The following is an 18,087-nucleotide window of genomic DNA, read 5'->3' as shown; positions in this document are numbered from 1 at the left end:
AGTAATTGAAGAAAAATGTAAAGGAGAAACGACCTAAGAAGGAAGTAAGGGAGGAAAAAATGAGACAAAAAATAAAAGAATGGATGTGGAGAGAAGAAAGCAAGAGCAAGAGAGAGTTTTCTTATCAATAATTATTAGGTTAGTTGGACACAATTGTGTCTTTGAAATTTACAATTAGATCTCATAATGATTTGAGTCATGTATAATGTTTATATTTTTATACTTTTAACCCATGACAATGCCCCAAGGTTTGAAGACTATCATAAGTAAGTGGTTAGCTTTAGAAACCTCCATATTGATGATTGCAATAAAATATTATTAGAGGGCTTAATTTTTTTTTTTGATACTAAGCAATATTTTAGTTGAATATATCTCAACTAGTGTCGAGAATGACATTAAAGGGATTGCAGAGAACATCAAGGAGGGAATTAGATAATATTGATTAAGAATACTTATGAGAAAGCTAGCAAAGGGTGACGATCATAAGCAAGTAGTTAGTTTTAGAAACCTCCATATTGATGATTGCAATAAAAGATTACTAGAGAGACAACTCAATTGTTTTTTGATACTAAGCAATATTTTAGTTGAATATATCTCAACTAGTGTTGAGAATGGCATTAAAGGGATTGCAGAGAACATCAAGGATGGAATTAGATAATATTGCTTAAGAATACTTATGAGAAAGCTAGAAAAGGGTAATATTAATAATGAAAAATATGTTTTTATTTTAAGAGGATTCATGATTTTGTTTCTCGAAATTTTTACAAACGTGCCATTATGATTAGAATGAACATGAAATGTTATGTTGATAAGAGGTTGTAAATTGTTAAACGTTGTGGGAGATACAAAAATATTAATAAAATCCCCCTAAATAAGATTGCAAAAGAAACCTTCAACTATGTTGAAACTAGTAGAAACATTAAGAAGAAGAAATTGATTGTCAATATATGGCTTTGCCAAATTCATGAGGATTATTCTTGTTTCAGACTCATTGTCAACACCATTGAGAGAACTACCCATTTTATTAACCAATGACAAGGTTGCATACTCAACATTCTTGTTCCCAAAAACAATTCTTCTATTAGGGACTCCAATTTCTCTTTTAATATACTCAAGAATTTTAAACATTTTAAAGATGAATTTTCTTATCTTTGATGTGTTTTTCCCTTTCACAAAGATTCCTATTAATAGGGCCATAAGTGTGATCAATAAAATAAATAACAAGGATACAACAAAGCTAGTCGGGATAAGTCTTATATCCATATTTTCTTGTTTCGAGGGTGGGATATATGACTAGACCTATAGGTAGCCATTGGATGTCCCTTTTACCACCACCACTAATATATTGATGGAATATCCTGAAAATAGGTGTTTCTATTTCATCCCATCTTCAACCTAGGTTGTATATTAGAGTCATCAATGTTTTACTTTTCAGTTGGATCCATGGACATGATAGTTTACAAATATTCAAGGATTGCCTAAATAGTTAATTTGGATATATAAAATTCCCCATGGATATCTTAGTGGATGAAATCCTTACATTTTTAATCGTTTGTATCACTAAAAGTCAAGATGGATCATTGGTACACCAAGTGTTCAAAGAAAGGACCTACATGGATCAATATATGCATGTCAAGACCCTCCATCATATTCCTTAGAAGCTTGTGGTTGTTAATACTCTAAGAATTAAAGCCTTGGGAATATATGAACTTCTATCATTTACAACATGAAAAGAACCATGTCATTTTGGTTTTCAAAAATAATATTTATGGAAAATATCAAGGGATTAAGACCTTCTAAAATGAAACTAAATGGCATAATACTAATGAGTGCTCGATAATCGAGATCCCAAAGGCTCTTTTCCCTACATAAAGGGAGAGGGGAATATGAACAAGATTATTAATATCTTAAATAAAAAAAATATTGAAAACTTTTTTAAGGATGGAAATTTATCTTAAACTTCCCAAATTTACTAGTTCTTAATAAATATTATTGTTACTTAATACACAAATAGTATAGTCTACAAAAATATTTTTATATACATATTTATATTTTAAAATATATAATAGATTAAATAATTTATTCTCATAAAATTTCCATAGAAAAAAGAAAAATTAACAAATTTCTTTTCCTTTTTCCGTATGGAAAAATTTGCCATGTAAAAAATTGAGACCCTAAACTTTTCCATAATTCTAAATTAGCTTAAGTCAATAAAAAATGTACTATTCCGACTAATTAGAAAATTTTCCTTACAATTCTAAGTTTTTTTGAAAAAACTCACATGAATTAAACCTGACATTTCATAAGATTTAAGTTCTATTGACATTCTACTAATATCAAACACAAACATACTCATATATCCACATGAGCTAAACACACAGACAATATAGACTATTATATAATATAGACTATTATATATTATATATGCTTCAATTCTTGCATAGTAGGTGACTACCATAATTCAAATTTCATGGAAGAAATTGAAATGGTAAAGGTTCCCAATAATGTTAATGAAGATGATGGTTGGAACATTAATGACAATTGGATACTTATAGTATCTGTCAATATATTTTTAACTAGTATTTTTATATTAATCATCTTTTATTATTTTAGTTTTATTTATTTATTTTTAATTATTTTTTTCTCTTTATTATTTTTTAATATTAATTTTTTTTTAATTTTTGATACTATTTTTTATTTCTTATTTATTTTCTTTTTATTTTTCATATTTATTTATTTCTCTAATTACATGTCTTTCTCTCTAGGTTGGACTAAGTAAATTCAACCAATTTTATCTTTCAATTTTTGTCATACTCTGTAAAAAAAAGGTTATACGATGTGAAACTTGAGGATCACATGATAGAAATATGCCCAAGAAAGTAATTTGCAAGGTTTGCAAAACAACACTTCAAAATGCATAGGTGCGAGCTCTAGGAAGGCGAAAATGGTGACTTAGGGTTTAGAGCTAGTTTATGGTTTTTTTCTCGTTAGAAATTCATGGTGGGACAAGGTTTTCTATGTCCCTTCACTACATCTCTCGGGCACTCAGGGGTTGGCCAGCACCCAACTTTTTAACTATGGTTTTTTAGTTTTTCCTGTTCCGTTTTGTTTTGTCATTTCTGGGGTTCTTTGGGTATAGCCTTGCTATTTTTCCCGTCGAAGCGCTTCACCTTTTCCCTTCGTTTTTTCCTGGATTATTCCGCGGTCTCTTCGGTCCTCCTTAATCCGCAGGCAGTTTACGTTCGGGTTTTTTAACCTTTGTTTCCCCTAGATGGTTTCTGGTCCCCCACCGACCTTCCCTCTGGTAGCCATCAGCCTGTTTCTAGGCGGTTATGGAGGAAAACGTTTTCTCCGGGGCTTCCTCAGAACAGATGTTGCTTTGGTCTCACACCGGAACCTCTGTGGACGATTTCCTCACCTATGAGCAAGAACTAGCTACTGAAGTGGAAGCCCTTCCCCCTCTCTCTCAGTAGCTCAATCCCTCCATCTCGGTTGCTCCTGAAGCTGTGGCGATTCGTGATTTCGTGGGTCCTTATCCGCCTAGGGCTCCCTTCTCTCAGGTTTGGGGCGACAGCGAGACTATTTCCCAGGCACTTGAACCAGGCATGGGACCTCTTCCAGTGGGGCATGCACTGAACAAACCCTCGGACAGTACCCTTATTGCATCTAGCAATGTTTCCCTCACCGCCTCCTGATCAGGGAACCCCCCCCCTTAAGGAAATTTCACGGATATTGGCATCATTTCAGGGTTCTTCGATGATTTACATGATAAAGGTCCTCTGCCGGAGAAAGAACAGGCAGCATTTGTGGCCAGCCCGGAGGATAGAGCGGCGGCAGCACCGAACAAGGTTTCTCCAGGGCCTTCTAAGAGGAAGAAATGCCTACCCCTGTGCAGCAATGAGCTCTTCTTGAAACTTGCCAAAGACACACCTTTCAGTGAGGCAATGGACTCAGCTGAAAAGGTTCTGGTTGGACGGGTTAGGGGCAGACACTATAGTGTCGAACGGTTGCAGAAGTGGACGATGGAGGTCTGGGGACATCACCTGTCAAAACCCCCCCGAGTCCAAACTTTTGTGAGGGGTTGGTTTGCTCTCTGTTTCAAGACCATTGCCAAAACTAACTAGGTCCTCACAACTATTTGGCACATCGACTAGGCACTAGTCCTCCTATGCAGATGGACTCCGATGTTCAACCTCGAGACTAAAAAGGCGGGGACTAGTCCAGTTTGGGTTCAGCTACCGGGTGTACCTGTACATTTATGGTCGGAGCAAATTTTCAGACAGATTGGGGACGCCATGGGCATGTTCATTACTTATGACGAATCATACCTCTCTACAGGGAAAATGGCTTATGCCAGAATCTTAGTTCACTTGGACCTCACTGGTGGACTCCCGGAATTCATCAACATTCAATGGAGGAACTCATCTCAGAGAAAAATGCTGGATTATGAAGGGGTTCCCTTCAGGTGCAGGTGCTGCCATAAGTGGAATAACAGGCACTCAGAGAGGTCTTTGTCGCAGTTCACGCCGGTTCAGGATGCTCTCTCATAGGGAGCCCCCGCAAGAGATGATTTGCCTCGTGCCACCGATGATTTCCATCGCTTATCCACTCCTCTCTCTGGGGGCACTGGCACTTTTTCAAGTCAGGATCTGTGTTCGGCGGAGCTGGCTAAAAACACTCCGAGGAAGCGTGGTCGTCCGCCGCTTCGCCCACCTCCACCGGCTCCTGGTTCAGCAGTGACGGCCTCGGGTGACTCCTTTTCTTCGGGTATGCTTTCCTCTCCCTTACCCGCCTCAAATTTCTTTTCTGATATTCATAATATAATATCCGAATAGTCTTTGAGTCTGGGTTCTGATGTAAATCTGGAGACCCTTGTTCCTTGCAATTGCGCCATCTCCCCTCCCCTCACCGCTTTAGCCCCCACGCCCCCTGTCCTACTTGATTCCTCCCCCCCGTTGACCTCGACCTCTTTGGTGGAGTCATCTGCCCCTCGATACCTCACCCGGTCTCACTCGAGGCTTTCGTCTATGGACCAGGTTGGACTGGACATCCTCCACCCTCCCCCGGCTACCAAATCCTCCCGAGGCCGTCCTTCTGATTTTAAAATTGCACAAGCTCAAGTGGATGTTGACATTGCTTTGGGAAAGAAATCCACTATCACTGGGGTTCTTAGAGCAAGAACAGCCCTGCCTGAACCCCCTCCATGAAGATTCTATCCTTCAATTGTCGAGGGCTTGCTAGGCCCGACAAAAAACTAGCACTCTGTCGGCTCCTCTCTGCCGACTCTTTGGATATCATTTTCCTCCAGGAGACTTTGGGACTCGCCAGTGATATTGTGAGAACCCTGGAACCTTTTCTTCCGGGCTGGAGTTTTACAGGTTTCGATGCTCTTAGTTATTTTGGAGGTCTGTTGTTAGGCACAAATAATTGATCTATTAAAGTGACCAGTTGCTGGGGTGGGTGAGGTTTTATTGGGGTCGATGTTCACTCTGCAGAGTTGGGGACCTCTTTCAGAATTGCCAATATTTACGGTCCCTGCCTAAATCACCCTGTTTTCTGGGAACACCTTCTAGATTCGGAGAAATTCTCTGCAGGCAACCTGATTGTAGGTGGGGATCTAAATTTTTCCATTGGTTTTGCTGAATCTTGGGGTCAGCGGGCACAATCGGACCCTCTCTTAGACTACTTCTCGTCTATCCTGGAACTTCACCATCTAATAGACATCCCTATTGCGAAATTACAGGCCACTTGGAGAAATAATTGGGTGGGTGATAGTGCCTTGCTAGGAGGTTGGATCGTTTCCTGGTGAAGGAACAGATCATGGATTTGGGCCACAATATTAGACAATGGGTGGGTACCGGAGGGCTCTCAGATCACCTACCAATTTACATGGAGATAGGACGTGGAAGCGACAAGTCGAAGGGTCCTTTTAAGTTCAGCACTACCTGGCTAAGGGATGCTTCTTATATCAGCATGGTCACAAATTTTTGGAAATCAAACCCTCCAGGGGTTGGAAGCTCAGTTACGACTGGTTTTATCAATAACTTAATAGAGCTGAGGAAATTGTCTAAAAATTGGGCCCATCATAAAAGACTACAGGATGATCATTCATTGGCACAAATTGAGAAAGACCTGGAGTTTTTTGAAAAAGCTCAGGGGGGTCTTTATAGATTGGAGGAGCACAAGAATCATATCACATCCCTCTTCTCGGCTCACGGTAAACTCCTAAAAGATAAAGAAGACAAATGGAGATTAAGGAGCAGGGCCATCTGGATTCAAGAAGGCGATGCTAATTCTAAATTCTTTCATAAATTTGCTAACGGGAGGAAAGTTGTCAATACAATCTGGCAAATGCAAGATGATCAGGGAAGGACAGCACATACATTCCCCCAGCTCGCTGCTCTTGCTACCTCCCATTTTAAACATGCCTATAGGGACCCAGGGGAGACTAACTTAGCTGAGATTATTAGGGTTGCACAACTCTTCCCTCGATACGTGGATCAGGAAGAAGAGGAGGTTCTGATTTAGGAGGTAACTCTGGGGGAACTGGAGGATACCATGAAGGGTTTCAACAAGGACAAAAGCCCTGGACCTGATGGATGGACCATCGAATTTTACCTGGCTTTTTTTTATTTGATTGGACAGGATTTGCTCAGAGTGGTGGAGGAGTCTAGGGTTTCGGGTCGGATGGAAGCTGCCATCTCATCCACTTTCATTGCTCTGATCCCGAAGGCAGACAACCCGTCCACTTTTGCTGATTTTTACCCTATTTCGCTTTGTAACTGTCTGTATAAGATTATTGCTAAAATTATTGCTAACAGACTAAAGCCCATTTTATCTAAACATATCTTGCCTGAACAATTTGCTTTCCTAAAGGATAGACAAATACATGAAGCGATTGGAATGACTCAGGAGGTATTACACTCTCTTCACAGCAGGAAGGGTGAAGGTATGATAATGAAGGTTGATTTATCTAAAGCTTTTGACCAGGTGAACTGGTTATATCTGAGAATGCTACTTACTCACCTTGGTTTCCCTTTCATTTTCATTAAATGGATTATGGGATGTATTATTAACATTCCTTTCAGTGTTTTGGTCAACGGAAGTGCATCCCCTTTCTTCTCGTCAACTCGTGGCCTTAGATAGGGGTGTCCTCTCTCCCCTCTATTATTCGTCTTAATCATGGAAGTCCTTGGTCGGTTAATTTTGGAAGAGCATCGGAGAGGCAGATTTTCTGGCATGAAGATCACTGATGAGTGCACGCTCACCCACTTACTTTTCGTGGATGATGTGCTAATTTTTCTCAACGGTAGTGTGGGGGACTTAACCTCACTCAGAGATATATTTTTTGGCATTATGATGCATGTGTTGTACTTGATGGCAACCAACTTGTAGAAGATCAACTCACTTATATATATCTAGATGAATCTATGGAAGAGATATCAGATGTGACAGAATGCATGGGATGCTGGACAACTCAAAGGAATCAGATGACAGTTCTCAGTATGACAAGTTAGCTCTTCCATGAAGTCCAAAGGGGGAGATTGTTGGCATTATGAGACAAGTGTTGTCCTTGATGGCAAATCACACAGATGATAAATTATAGTGTCGCAAAGTTATTTTCAAGTTCACGCACTTTCATGCAGAGAAAAGTTTCTTTCATGTAGAGAAACGTTCACGCACTTTCACGGTTGGTTCATGGTATTAGTCCGACAGTTTTTGATCCTATGGTTTTGGCCCGTGGTATTGCATCCAAAAGTGTTGATCCCAAGTATTGGGTCCATGGTATTGAATTGTTATGGTTTTGGTCTGTGGTATTGCATCCAAAAGTGTTGATCCCAAGTATTGGGTTCATGGTATTGAATTGTTATGGTTTTTGGTCTGTGGTATTGTGAAAGGCCGAAGGCTATAAAAGAGGAAGGAGATCATTTGGCAAGGCATCTTCTGATTAATTGAATATCTGATAAAGTGCTAGATCTGGAATACGGTGATTGGGTTATGGTGTAGATCTAGATCTGAATAAAGAAGGAACCTGAGCTTTATATGGCGGATCTACTGATGAGTCGAGATCTCCTTGACGCATGATTGGATCTATAGATCTGATAGTCTGGGGTATGAGTAAAGTCTGCAAAATTGATCTATACCTACAGGACCGCAGGTGCAACACGACTGCAGGTGCGGAGGACTGCAGTCTAGGCAGGTAGTTTACAGCAGCAGGTGTGGAGGTTCGCAGGCCTAGAAGCACCACAGGTGCGGAGGTTCGCAGGCCCAGAAGCGCTGGAGGTGCGGAGGTGCGCAGGCAAGCCGTAGACTAAGGTGCAGAGGTGCGCAGGCAAGGAACAGGAGAAGGTGCGGATGTACGCAGGTTTTCTATTGCTGAAGTTGCGGATTTTTCATGAAATCTATTTGGCTGCTCCTATTTATTATTGTAGTACTCTGGGATCTGAAGTGATGTCTAGGTACTGGTATTGTGTTCTGATAACAACATTCTGAGAAGTGAATGATTGATTGATTATGTTCATCATGACTTATCCTTATATGATCTAATGGACTAATCTGATTGCTAACACACATATTATCCTTGTATATGTATTGATCTGGTGAATGGGTGACTCAGAAGATTGGTTGATTATGTGCTTCTATGATATTTATGGGTCCAGTATGAAAACTGGATGAAACGTGGCCTTTCAGATTATGTGTTGTGCTTCAGGTGTATCCAGTCTGAAAATGTATGAAAGGTGGTACCCAGAGGACAGAAGATTGTAGGTCGGCGCCTACATACTAGTATCTTAGCTAGTACAAGAGCTAAGGGGGTGGCAACTCCCTTTTAGTAGCAGTTGAAAACATTGAAGCATTGCAGCAGGTAGCAACCTGCGTACTAGTAAATGGATCGGCTAGTACAAGAACTATGGGGGTTGTAGCTCCCTTCCAGGAGAGACTGGAAAATGAGAGAGGGTTTTAGCTCTCTGCAGGTAGAAGCCTGCGTACTGGTACAAGACTGCACCAGTACAGAAATATTGTAAAATGATTTTCTTATTAAGAAGAAGATTGAGATGACTTGCAGCAGGTGGTTTTCTCCCACATTGGGTTTCCACCTTATATCATGGTGTTCATGTGTGTGGCTTATGTGTGATGATATCTTCTATTATACCGCACCTGTTTATTGTTAATATGGTTGATAATGTTCTAATGCACTCATTGAATATCAATTAACTGAATCATAAGTTTACTGAATATACGTGGGTATTCTTAACTGAAGCAGCATATATGACTCAGACTATGGAAATGAAAAAGTTATATTGATTTGATAATACTGATTCACCCCCCCACCCCCTCTCAGTATTATTTCCAACAATTGGTACCAGAGTAGGTCCTTTGGTAGAAGCTTGATCGCTTGAAGGAGATCCGTGGAACAATGGGAAATAAGCTTAAGAAGAAAGCGCCTAAGCAGAAGAAGACATCTGAGAAGAACTATGACATTGGGAGAATCGATTGGGGATTATGTGGAAGAAGCACTTCAGATTCAGAATCATTTCAGAATGAAGATGAACTATCAGGTATGAATTTTTTATCCTCTGATGTTCCAGCTATCTATCCATTTGAAGGTGATGTAAGTGATAATGAAACAACTGAATGTGCTCTTATGGGTGAGCAAGAAGGATATCAAATAGAGGCAGAATTTAAGAGGCTGACGGAAAAAATTAGAGATCAAGAAGATCTATTGAACATAAAGGATGGTGCCTTCAAAGAAGTAGCTACCAGACTAAAGGCTCAACGTGAGGAAGGAAGCAAGGTAAGGAAGTTATTCAAGGATAAATATCAAAAGTTGCAGGATGAAGTAACATCTCTAAGAAATGAAGTCAATGAAAAGAGCACAACAATCAAGAAACTCAGAGATAGATCCAGTTATTATGAAGGGCTTGAAGCTATGATTCTCTCACTAAAGGAAGAACTTGAAGAATCAAAGAAGCAGAATAAAGATCTACTCCTAACTATTGAAAAACAAGAAAACGAAGTTATCAGCTTAAAATCTCAGCTAGAATGTGCCTTCAGAATTCGTCAAATGCAGCAGGATCTGAATGAAGAACAAGAAAAGGAGATTCTCAAACTAAGGCAACAAATGGAAGAAGGAAGAAAATCTGAAGAAATTTTGAAGAAGCAATGTCTGGAAAAGGAAGAACAACTTCAGGTTGAGGTAAATATCTTGAAAGGTAAATTAGAAGAAAAGGATAAGCTTTTACGATTTCAAGATAGTACTAAAGTCTTGGATGATATTCTTAATAGTCAAAGGTCTCCTGCTATCAAAACTGGTCTTGGTTTTCATGAATCTATTGAAGGTGAATCTAGTTCACAAAGTAAGACAAGGGACTCTACTGAAATGCTCAATAAGGAGATGAAAGGTCAATCTCATCATCAACCAAGGAAAGAAATTCTTCAAAGAAAATCTTTTACTCCTCCTATGAATAATGTTGAATGTTATGTATGTCATAATCTTGGACATGTTGCAGCTAGATGTAGAAGAAGAAGGGTTCAAGACCATCATGCAGAAAGATCATCACATTCAAGGTACTTTAATTGATATTGCTTTGCTTGCAATATGTTTGGTCACAGAGCTGTTGATTGCTATAGAATAAATATGAGACACGTAAGATGTTACACATGTAACAAGCTTGGACATATAGCTAAGGAGTGTAGGAACAAAGTATGGGCACCATACCAAAAAGAGAAAACATCATCATCACACTTGAAGATGTGGAAGAAGAAATAAGTAGAGTCAGAAAGAGGCAGCACAGCACAACATACAGACATAACAGAATCAGAGGGAGCTGGAAGTGTAAAACTTTAGTTTCCTAAATCTCATACGCAAGTTTCTTAAAGAGAAGTCACGTATATACACGAGTTGGTTATGGCATAGTCGTGTATATGATTGTTTGAGGAAAGGCAATAGGGATAGGTTCAGGAAAAGGATCAGTTATGATTCGGTTTATTATTTGCGTTGTTTGATAATGGTTACAATTTGCTGATGATGTGTGGAAATGACTTGATGGTTAGAAGTGTTTTGTTTCTAACTTGATAATGATGATGTCTTCATACTTCTTCCTGATATACATGATCAGATCTGACAGTAAACAAGATGGCACAGGTTTAGGGGGAGCATATGCTTTTAATGCATTGTTGGCATTATTGTTAATAGTCCTTGGTGATGGTGCTTATGAGGATAAATGATTCATCTTGCTATGATATAGTTATGAGTTGTTCAGATGATTCTTGGGGTTACATAGTTGATATTTAGATCAGATTTGTGGTTGATTCTCTAATGGTGCTTACATGGTGATCTTCATAAGGATAAGGAGAAGTACATAGCTTGAATTCACATCTTCTTTACTTGATGATGAGTCACTCATATGCTATTGTCATCATATGCATAAAGATCATATATTACAGTTATGATGCAGGATTCCTATTATTCTTGGCACATATATGGATGAGGATTGTTGGCTGGATACATGGATGATTATTCAAAGTTGCATTGTTGGAGACATGATGATGATGAGTTCTTACCTATATGATGATAGATTGTTTCGTACATATGTTGATTAATGCAGATATTCCCAATTGATGATACTTGGTTCATGTAGATCTGGATGGCTATGGTGTTTCTCACATATGATAGAATGTGAATGATTCTATATATACAGAATTCTCTTCAAAAGGATGAGCTGATACGAACATAACTTTATGATTCATGCACTAATACAAGTTGTTGGTCTAGTTGTTATTGATAGATGCTATGGAGCAGATCATATAGTGTCGTTGCTGATGTTTATCATGATCTTATTTAGGTGTTTGGTCTCTGTTATAAATGTCATGTATATCATTCGATGTAAAGGTCATATCAAGACTCATGATGTAATAGTGTGTCTCTATCTATTGTAGTCATTTAATGAGATCTCTTCAGGTCATGTAACGGCGTATGTTGGTTTCCCCACTATGCTTGGGATGAATGATGTTATTCTCTTATGTTATCATATGTAAACTTTTGGTATATCACCATTGTGATGGGAGATAGATGTATGTATGAGTCTTTGGTGATAGGAAGGTCATTTATGATGTATAGAGTCATCTTCTTCGTGTAGAACATCTTTTTGCAGACCTTGCTTACAGTCAGGGGGAGCATGAACACCATATTTCAGTAGAGCAGAGATTTCAACATGTTCTCAAAAAGAGCATGGATAGATTGGTGCACCATGGCATATACAAAGGGGGAGCTCATTCAGATATTTCAGTAGGTACTCAGGGGGAGTATGGACAGCAAAGGAAGAGAATATCTTGGTCCGCCCTTTGCCCTTGATGTCAAAGGGGGAGAGTAATTTGGAATTGTTGCCATCAAGTCCAAAGGGGGAGATTGTTGGCATTATGATGCATGTGTTGTACTTGATGGCAACCAACTCGTAGAAGATCAACTCACTTATATATATCTAGATGAATCTACGGAAGAGATATCAGATGTGACAGAATGCATGGGATGCCGGACAACTCAAAGGAATCAGATGACAGTTCTCAGTATGACAAGTTAGCTTTGCCATCAAGTCCAAAGGGGGAGATTGTTGGCATTATGAGACAAGTGTTGTCCTTGATGGAAAATCACACAGATGATAAATTATAGTGCAGCAAAGTTATTTTCAAGTTCACGCACTTTCATGCAGAGAAAATTTTCTTTCATGTAGAGAAAAGTTCACACACTTTCATGCAGAGAAAAGTTTCTTTCATGTAGAGAAAATTTCACACACTTTCATGCAGAGAAAAGTTCCTTTCATGAAGAGAAAAGTTCACGCACTCTCATGTAGAGAAACGTTCACGCACTTTCACGGTTGGTTCATGGTATTAGTCCGACAGTTTTTGATCCTATGGTTTTGGCCCGTGGTATTGCATCCAAAAGTGTTGATCCCAAGTATTGGGTCCATGGTATTGAATTGTTATGGTTTTGGTCTGTGGTATTGCATCCAAAAGTGTTGATCCCAAGTATTGGGTTCATGGTATTGAATTGTTATGGTTTTTGGTCTGTGGTATTGTGAAAGGCCTAAGGCTATAAAAGAGGAAGGAGATCATTTGGCAAGGCATCTTCTGATTAATTGAATATCTGATAAAGTGCTAGATCTGGAATACGGTGATTGGGTTATGGTGTAGATCTAGATCTGAATAAAGAAGGAACCTAAGGTTTATAAGGCAGATCTACTGAATGGTCGAGATCTCCTTGACGCATGATCGGATCTATAGATCTGATAGTTTGGGGTATGAGTAAAGTCTGCAAAATTGATCTATACCTATAGGACCGCAGGTGCGACACGGCTGCAGGTGCGGAGGACCGCAGTCCAGGCACAGATCAGGTGCGGAGGTCCGCAGGTGGTTTGCAATAGTAGGTGCGGAGGTTCGCAGGCCCAGAAGCACCACAGGTGCGGAGGTTCGCAGGCCCAGAAGTGCTTCAGGTGCGTAGTTGCACAGGCAAGCCGTAGACTCAGGTGCGAAGGTGCGCAGGCAAGGAGTAGGAGAAGGTGCGGATGTACGCAGGTTTTCTATTGGTGAAGTTGCGGATTTTTCATGAAATATATTTAGCTACTCTTGTTTATTATTGCAGTATTCTAGGATCTAAAGTGATGATTGGGTACTGGTACTGTGTTCTAATAACGGCATTCTGAGAAGTGATTGATTGATTGATTATGTTCATAATGACTTATCCTTATATGATCTGATGGACTAGATCTGATTACTAACACACATATTATCCTTGTATATGTATTGATCTGGTCATTGGGTGATTCAGAAGATTGATTGATTATGTGCTTCAATGATATTTATGGGTCCAGTATGAAAATTGGATGAAACATGGCCTTTCAGATTATGTGTTGTGCTTCAGGTGTATCCAGTCTGAAAATGTATGAAACGTGGTACCCGGAGGAGAGAAGATTGTAGGCTGGCGCCTACGTACTAGTATCTTAGCTAGTACAAGAGCTAAGGGGGTGGCAGCTCCCTTTCAGTAGTAGTTGAAAACATTGGAGCATTGTAGCAGGTAGCAGCCTGCATACTAGTAAATGGATCGGCTAGTACAAGAACTATGGGGGTTGTAGCTCCCTTCCAGGAGAGACTGGAAAACCAGAGAGGGTTGTAGCTCTCTACAGGTAGAAGCCTGCGTACTGGTACAAGACTGCACCAGTACATAAATATTGTAAAAGGATTTTCTTATTAAGAAGAACATTGAGATGACTTGCAGCAGGTGGTTTTCTCCCACATTGAGTTTCCACCTTATATCATGGTGTTCATGTGTGTGGCTTATGTGTGATGATCTGTTCTATTTTATCGCACCTGTTTACTGTTAATATGGTTGATAATGTTCTAATGCACTCATTGAAGATCAATTAACTGAATCATAAGTTTACTAAATATACGTGGGTATTCTTAACTAAAGCAGCATATATGACTCAGACTATGGAAATGAAAAAGTTATATTGATTTCATAATATTGATTCACCCCCCCTCTCAGTATTATTTCCAACAATATTTTCCTTATTTCAACAGACCACTGGTATGATCATCAATGAAGGAAAATCTTCTTTGACGATTGCGACCTGCGCTTAGCATGAAATACATTATGCGCTCCACGGATTTAATTTTACTTTACTGGCTCTAGAGGAGGGGCTGAAATATTTGGGATATAAGCTAAAGCCGATTGGTTATAACATTGTAGACTGGACTTGGCTTATTGCTAAGTTGGGAAAGCGGCTAAATACTTGGTACTTAAGATTCTTATCCCGTGTAGGCCATTTGAATCTCATGAAGAGTGTTCTCGAAGCAACTCCGGTTTATTGGATGTCTCTAGCCTGGATCCCCAGAGGTATTCTGGCAAGAATTCAAAATCTTTGCTGCAGATTCTTATGGAGGGGCAATCAGCCAGGAAGAATTTTTTCTTGGGTCAAATGGGATGCCCTCACCCTTCCAAAAAAATGGGGCGTTTGGGGGATCAAAAAGCTTGATGATTTCTCCTCAACCTTGGCTGCTAAACTTGGTTGGCAGTTGGTTGTTTCGGACAACCTTTGGACTAGAGTAACCTACTCGAAATATATCACCCCTGCTCATGTTCTGGAATGGATTAGAAGACCGGATAGGCTCTACTCTGGCATTTCAATCATCTGGAAGGCTGTCCTGAAGGCCTTGGATCCCATTCGTGTGGGCATCACATGGAGAATAAAATCTGGGAACAAGGTTCGCATTGGCATTGACCTGTGGATTGGCTGCGGCAATATGCACAGACTACCGGCCGAACTCTTATTGTACCTAAGGGAGCAGCATATCACCCACCTTGAACACATAGCTGATGATTTTAACACCTCGTTTCTTCAACAGGCTTGGAAATCTGATCTTCACCTCAACATTCCCCCTCCCTGGCAGCAGCACTGGAGAGACTATATACAAGCCCTGCTAGAGGCTCATATCAGGCTGACAGAGGGTGATGATGAGATCATCTGGGCGCTGGCAAAATCAGGGTGATACACTCCAAAGGCGGGTTACACTGTTCTGGCGGAGCCGCGTAAGCCCCCCATGCTACAAAAGTGGTGGAAACACCTCTGGAAACTCAAGGCGCCTCCTCGATCAAGACTTTTAATGTGGTGCATCCTTCGTAATAGAGTTCCTATGGGGGACAACCTGATGAAGCGTTCCTTCTTGGGCCCACACTGGTGTCATTTCTACAACAGGGACGGTGAATCTGCTTCCCACATCTTCCTAAATTGCCTGAACATCCACCACTTCTGGAACCTTGTCTCATCTGTCATTCCTTCCCCTTATACCTGGCTTCCGAGCACCCTGGACGTGGCCTGGATCGATTGGTTTTCTTCTGTTTCTCCCACCAAATTGAGGAATCTCCCCTTCTTATTCTATTAGGCTGTCTGGATTGCCCGTAATCATCTCATTTTTCATAATTCCCCTCCTCGGTGGCCTAGTTTGGCTACCTTGATCAAAGCTAATTTTCACCTCATCCCGGATGACCCCCCTATCTCTCGTCCCCATATTATCTATCCTGAACTGATTGATCCTACCTGACCCTAGGCTTTCTTTGACGGGGTTGCACAAGAAGCTAGGTGTGGGGGAGGGGCTATCCTTCACCTTTCTGAGAGGCACTCCTTCATGCTATCCATGGGTCTGCGGGGGGATTCAAATAATTTCGCTGAACTTTCAGTACCCTATTTCATCATCCGATTTGCATCTGAGAAGAACTGCCATGCTCTTCAACTGTTTGGTGACTCCATGATTGTCTGCGACTAGCTAAATAAGCGTTCCTGTTGCTGGTCTTTTTCATTAAGACACATACTTGATGAAGCTTTAAGACTGATCTCCAATTTTGACTCCTTCTCATGCAATCACATCTACAGGGAGCGGAACTCCGAGGCTGACCGCCTTTCCAAAGAAGGCGCGAACAGGGGGCAAGGCATCTGGCTGATTACGGAGCTGATCGATGGAGCTAGTTACCAGTACTATCATAGACCATTTATGGACATAATGGTCTAATTTTTGGACAGTTTCTTTATCAGATTATGTACATATTTTACTTTATTGTTTATGTACTGTTCAGTGGCCAATATGATTGGCACTATTACTTTTTTGGTATTATCCCCCTGCGTGGACCAAATAATACATATTTTGACTGTTTATGATACTTTCTATGAACTCCTCCCGGACTATGTTGGGTCTACTACCTAGATGTTTTTTCGGTAGTAGTTTTTGATATTTTCATCTTTTCTTCTGATCAATGAAAATATTGGCATATGCATATGCATCTACAAAATGTAATTTCTTCCATAAATGAAATTACGGATTTTTCCATGAGAAAAAAAAGAAACTTGAGGATCACGTAGCTCAGCTAAATTATTTTTATGGTTCAATTCCTATTTGCTATGACAACCCGATGAGTCTCTAATACCTTGGCCTCAATGAAAATGACTTTTGATTTTCAATTTAGTGAAATTCAATTTTCCTCAGATTTCTTTGTTTAACGAATAGAGCACAGAGCACTGAACCTGTGACATTCATTCTATTGTGTTTCTCTCTCTCTCTCTCTCTCTCTCTCTCTCTCTCTCTCTCTCTCTCTCTCTCTCTCTCTCTATATATATATATATATATATATATATATATATATATAAAGATCCAAACCCCCAAATTATTTGTCAGTGAAATATTACTTATATGTGCTTGGAGGGTTCATATTTTTTAGAGCAGTGAGTGCAGTTTCTAAAGCAACTCCACATGTTCCATTTAATTTTGGGGGCATGCATCTTCTCTGTTGTGATTCTTCTATCTAACTTTCTTTGTGTTTACGCAGTGAAATTTTTAGGCATTGGATTGTGAACCTCAAAAACTAGCAGAAGTTGGCATGGCCAAAATCCTTACAGGTTGGTTTTTTTCATTTAATCGTCTCCCATAAAGTTTATGTTTAGGTCTTGTAGCTTGTTATTACAGCCATAAGAATGCTATTACTGTAAGGTCTTTGAGGTCTCCTTGATGTTATGTTGCTTGTCTAGCCATATGATTATAATGGACTTAACACCTCTTCAACTCTAAATTTTTTGTCTCTTTTTACCTTCAATTTGTTGGGTAGCTCCTTATTGGCTTCTTATGGGTTTTTATTTTTCAAATTATCTTTGAATACCTCAATAGTAACTTAAAACTTATTTTCTACACATTTCAACAAAATGGGCTTCTTTGGGATCTTAAAAGTTGAAATCATCATACCTGGTCATCATCAACACCAACCAACTTGGGATTTAAAGGCATGGTTGACACATGCTTATCTATATGCCCTTCTAGTTTTCAATACTTATCTATGAGTAGTTCATGAAAGGGAATGGTAATAACTAAAGAGATTGTGTGTGTTTTAAGTTTTTATGGTATCTTGAATGGAGGACTACAAGAATATATGAAATAGAAGACCTTATGAACCAAAATTATGCCCATTAATATCATTGGAAAGTGGTGAATGGTAGTGGTTGGAACTAAGCCTATGAGTGAGAATGGAGTTATCCTTAGTGTATATATAAA

The 18,087-nt window shown here is 39.7% G+C and overlaps 1 protein-coding gene across 1 annotated transcript; it reads left to right on the top strand.

Annotated features, from left to right (window-relative positions):
• The first annotated feature begins 5,889 nt into the window (after nt 1-5,889).
• LOC149168131 (uncharacterized) lies at nt 5,890-15,543 on the top strand. The gene is made up of 3 exons (XM_089424819.1): nt 5,890-6,516; nt 6,646-6,949; nt 14,744-15,543. The coding sequence occupies exons 1-3, from the start codon at nt 5,890-5,892 to the stop codon at nt 15,541-15,543; spliced, it is 1,731 nt and encodes a 576-aa protein (XP_089280945.1).
• Nucleotides 15,544-18,087: the final 2,544 nt, after the last annotated feature.

The sequence above is a fragment of the Pinus tabuliformis genome, chromosome 4_2 (genome assembly GCF_031772625.1).
Source record: "Pinus tabuliformis cultivar Carrire ecotype Pingquan chromosome 4_2, CPIR1, whole genome shotgun sequence".
In the NCBI taxonomy this organism is placed as follows: Eukaryota; Viridiplantae; Streptophyta; class Pinopsida; order Pinales; family Pinaceae; genus Pinus; species Pinus tabuliformis.
This window is presented reverse-complemented; position numbering and strand designations above follow the sequence as displayed.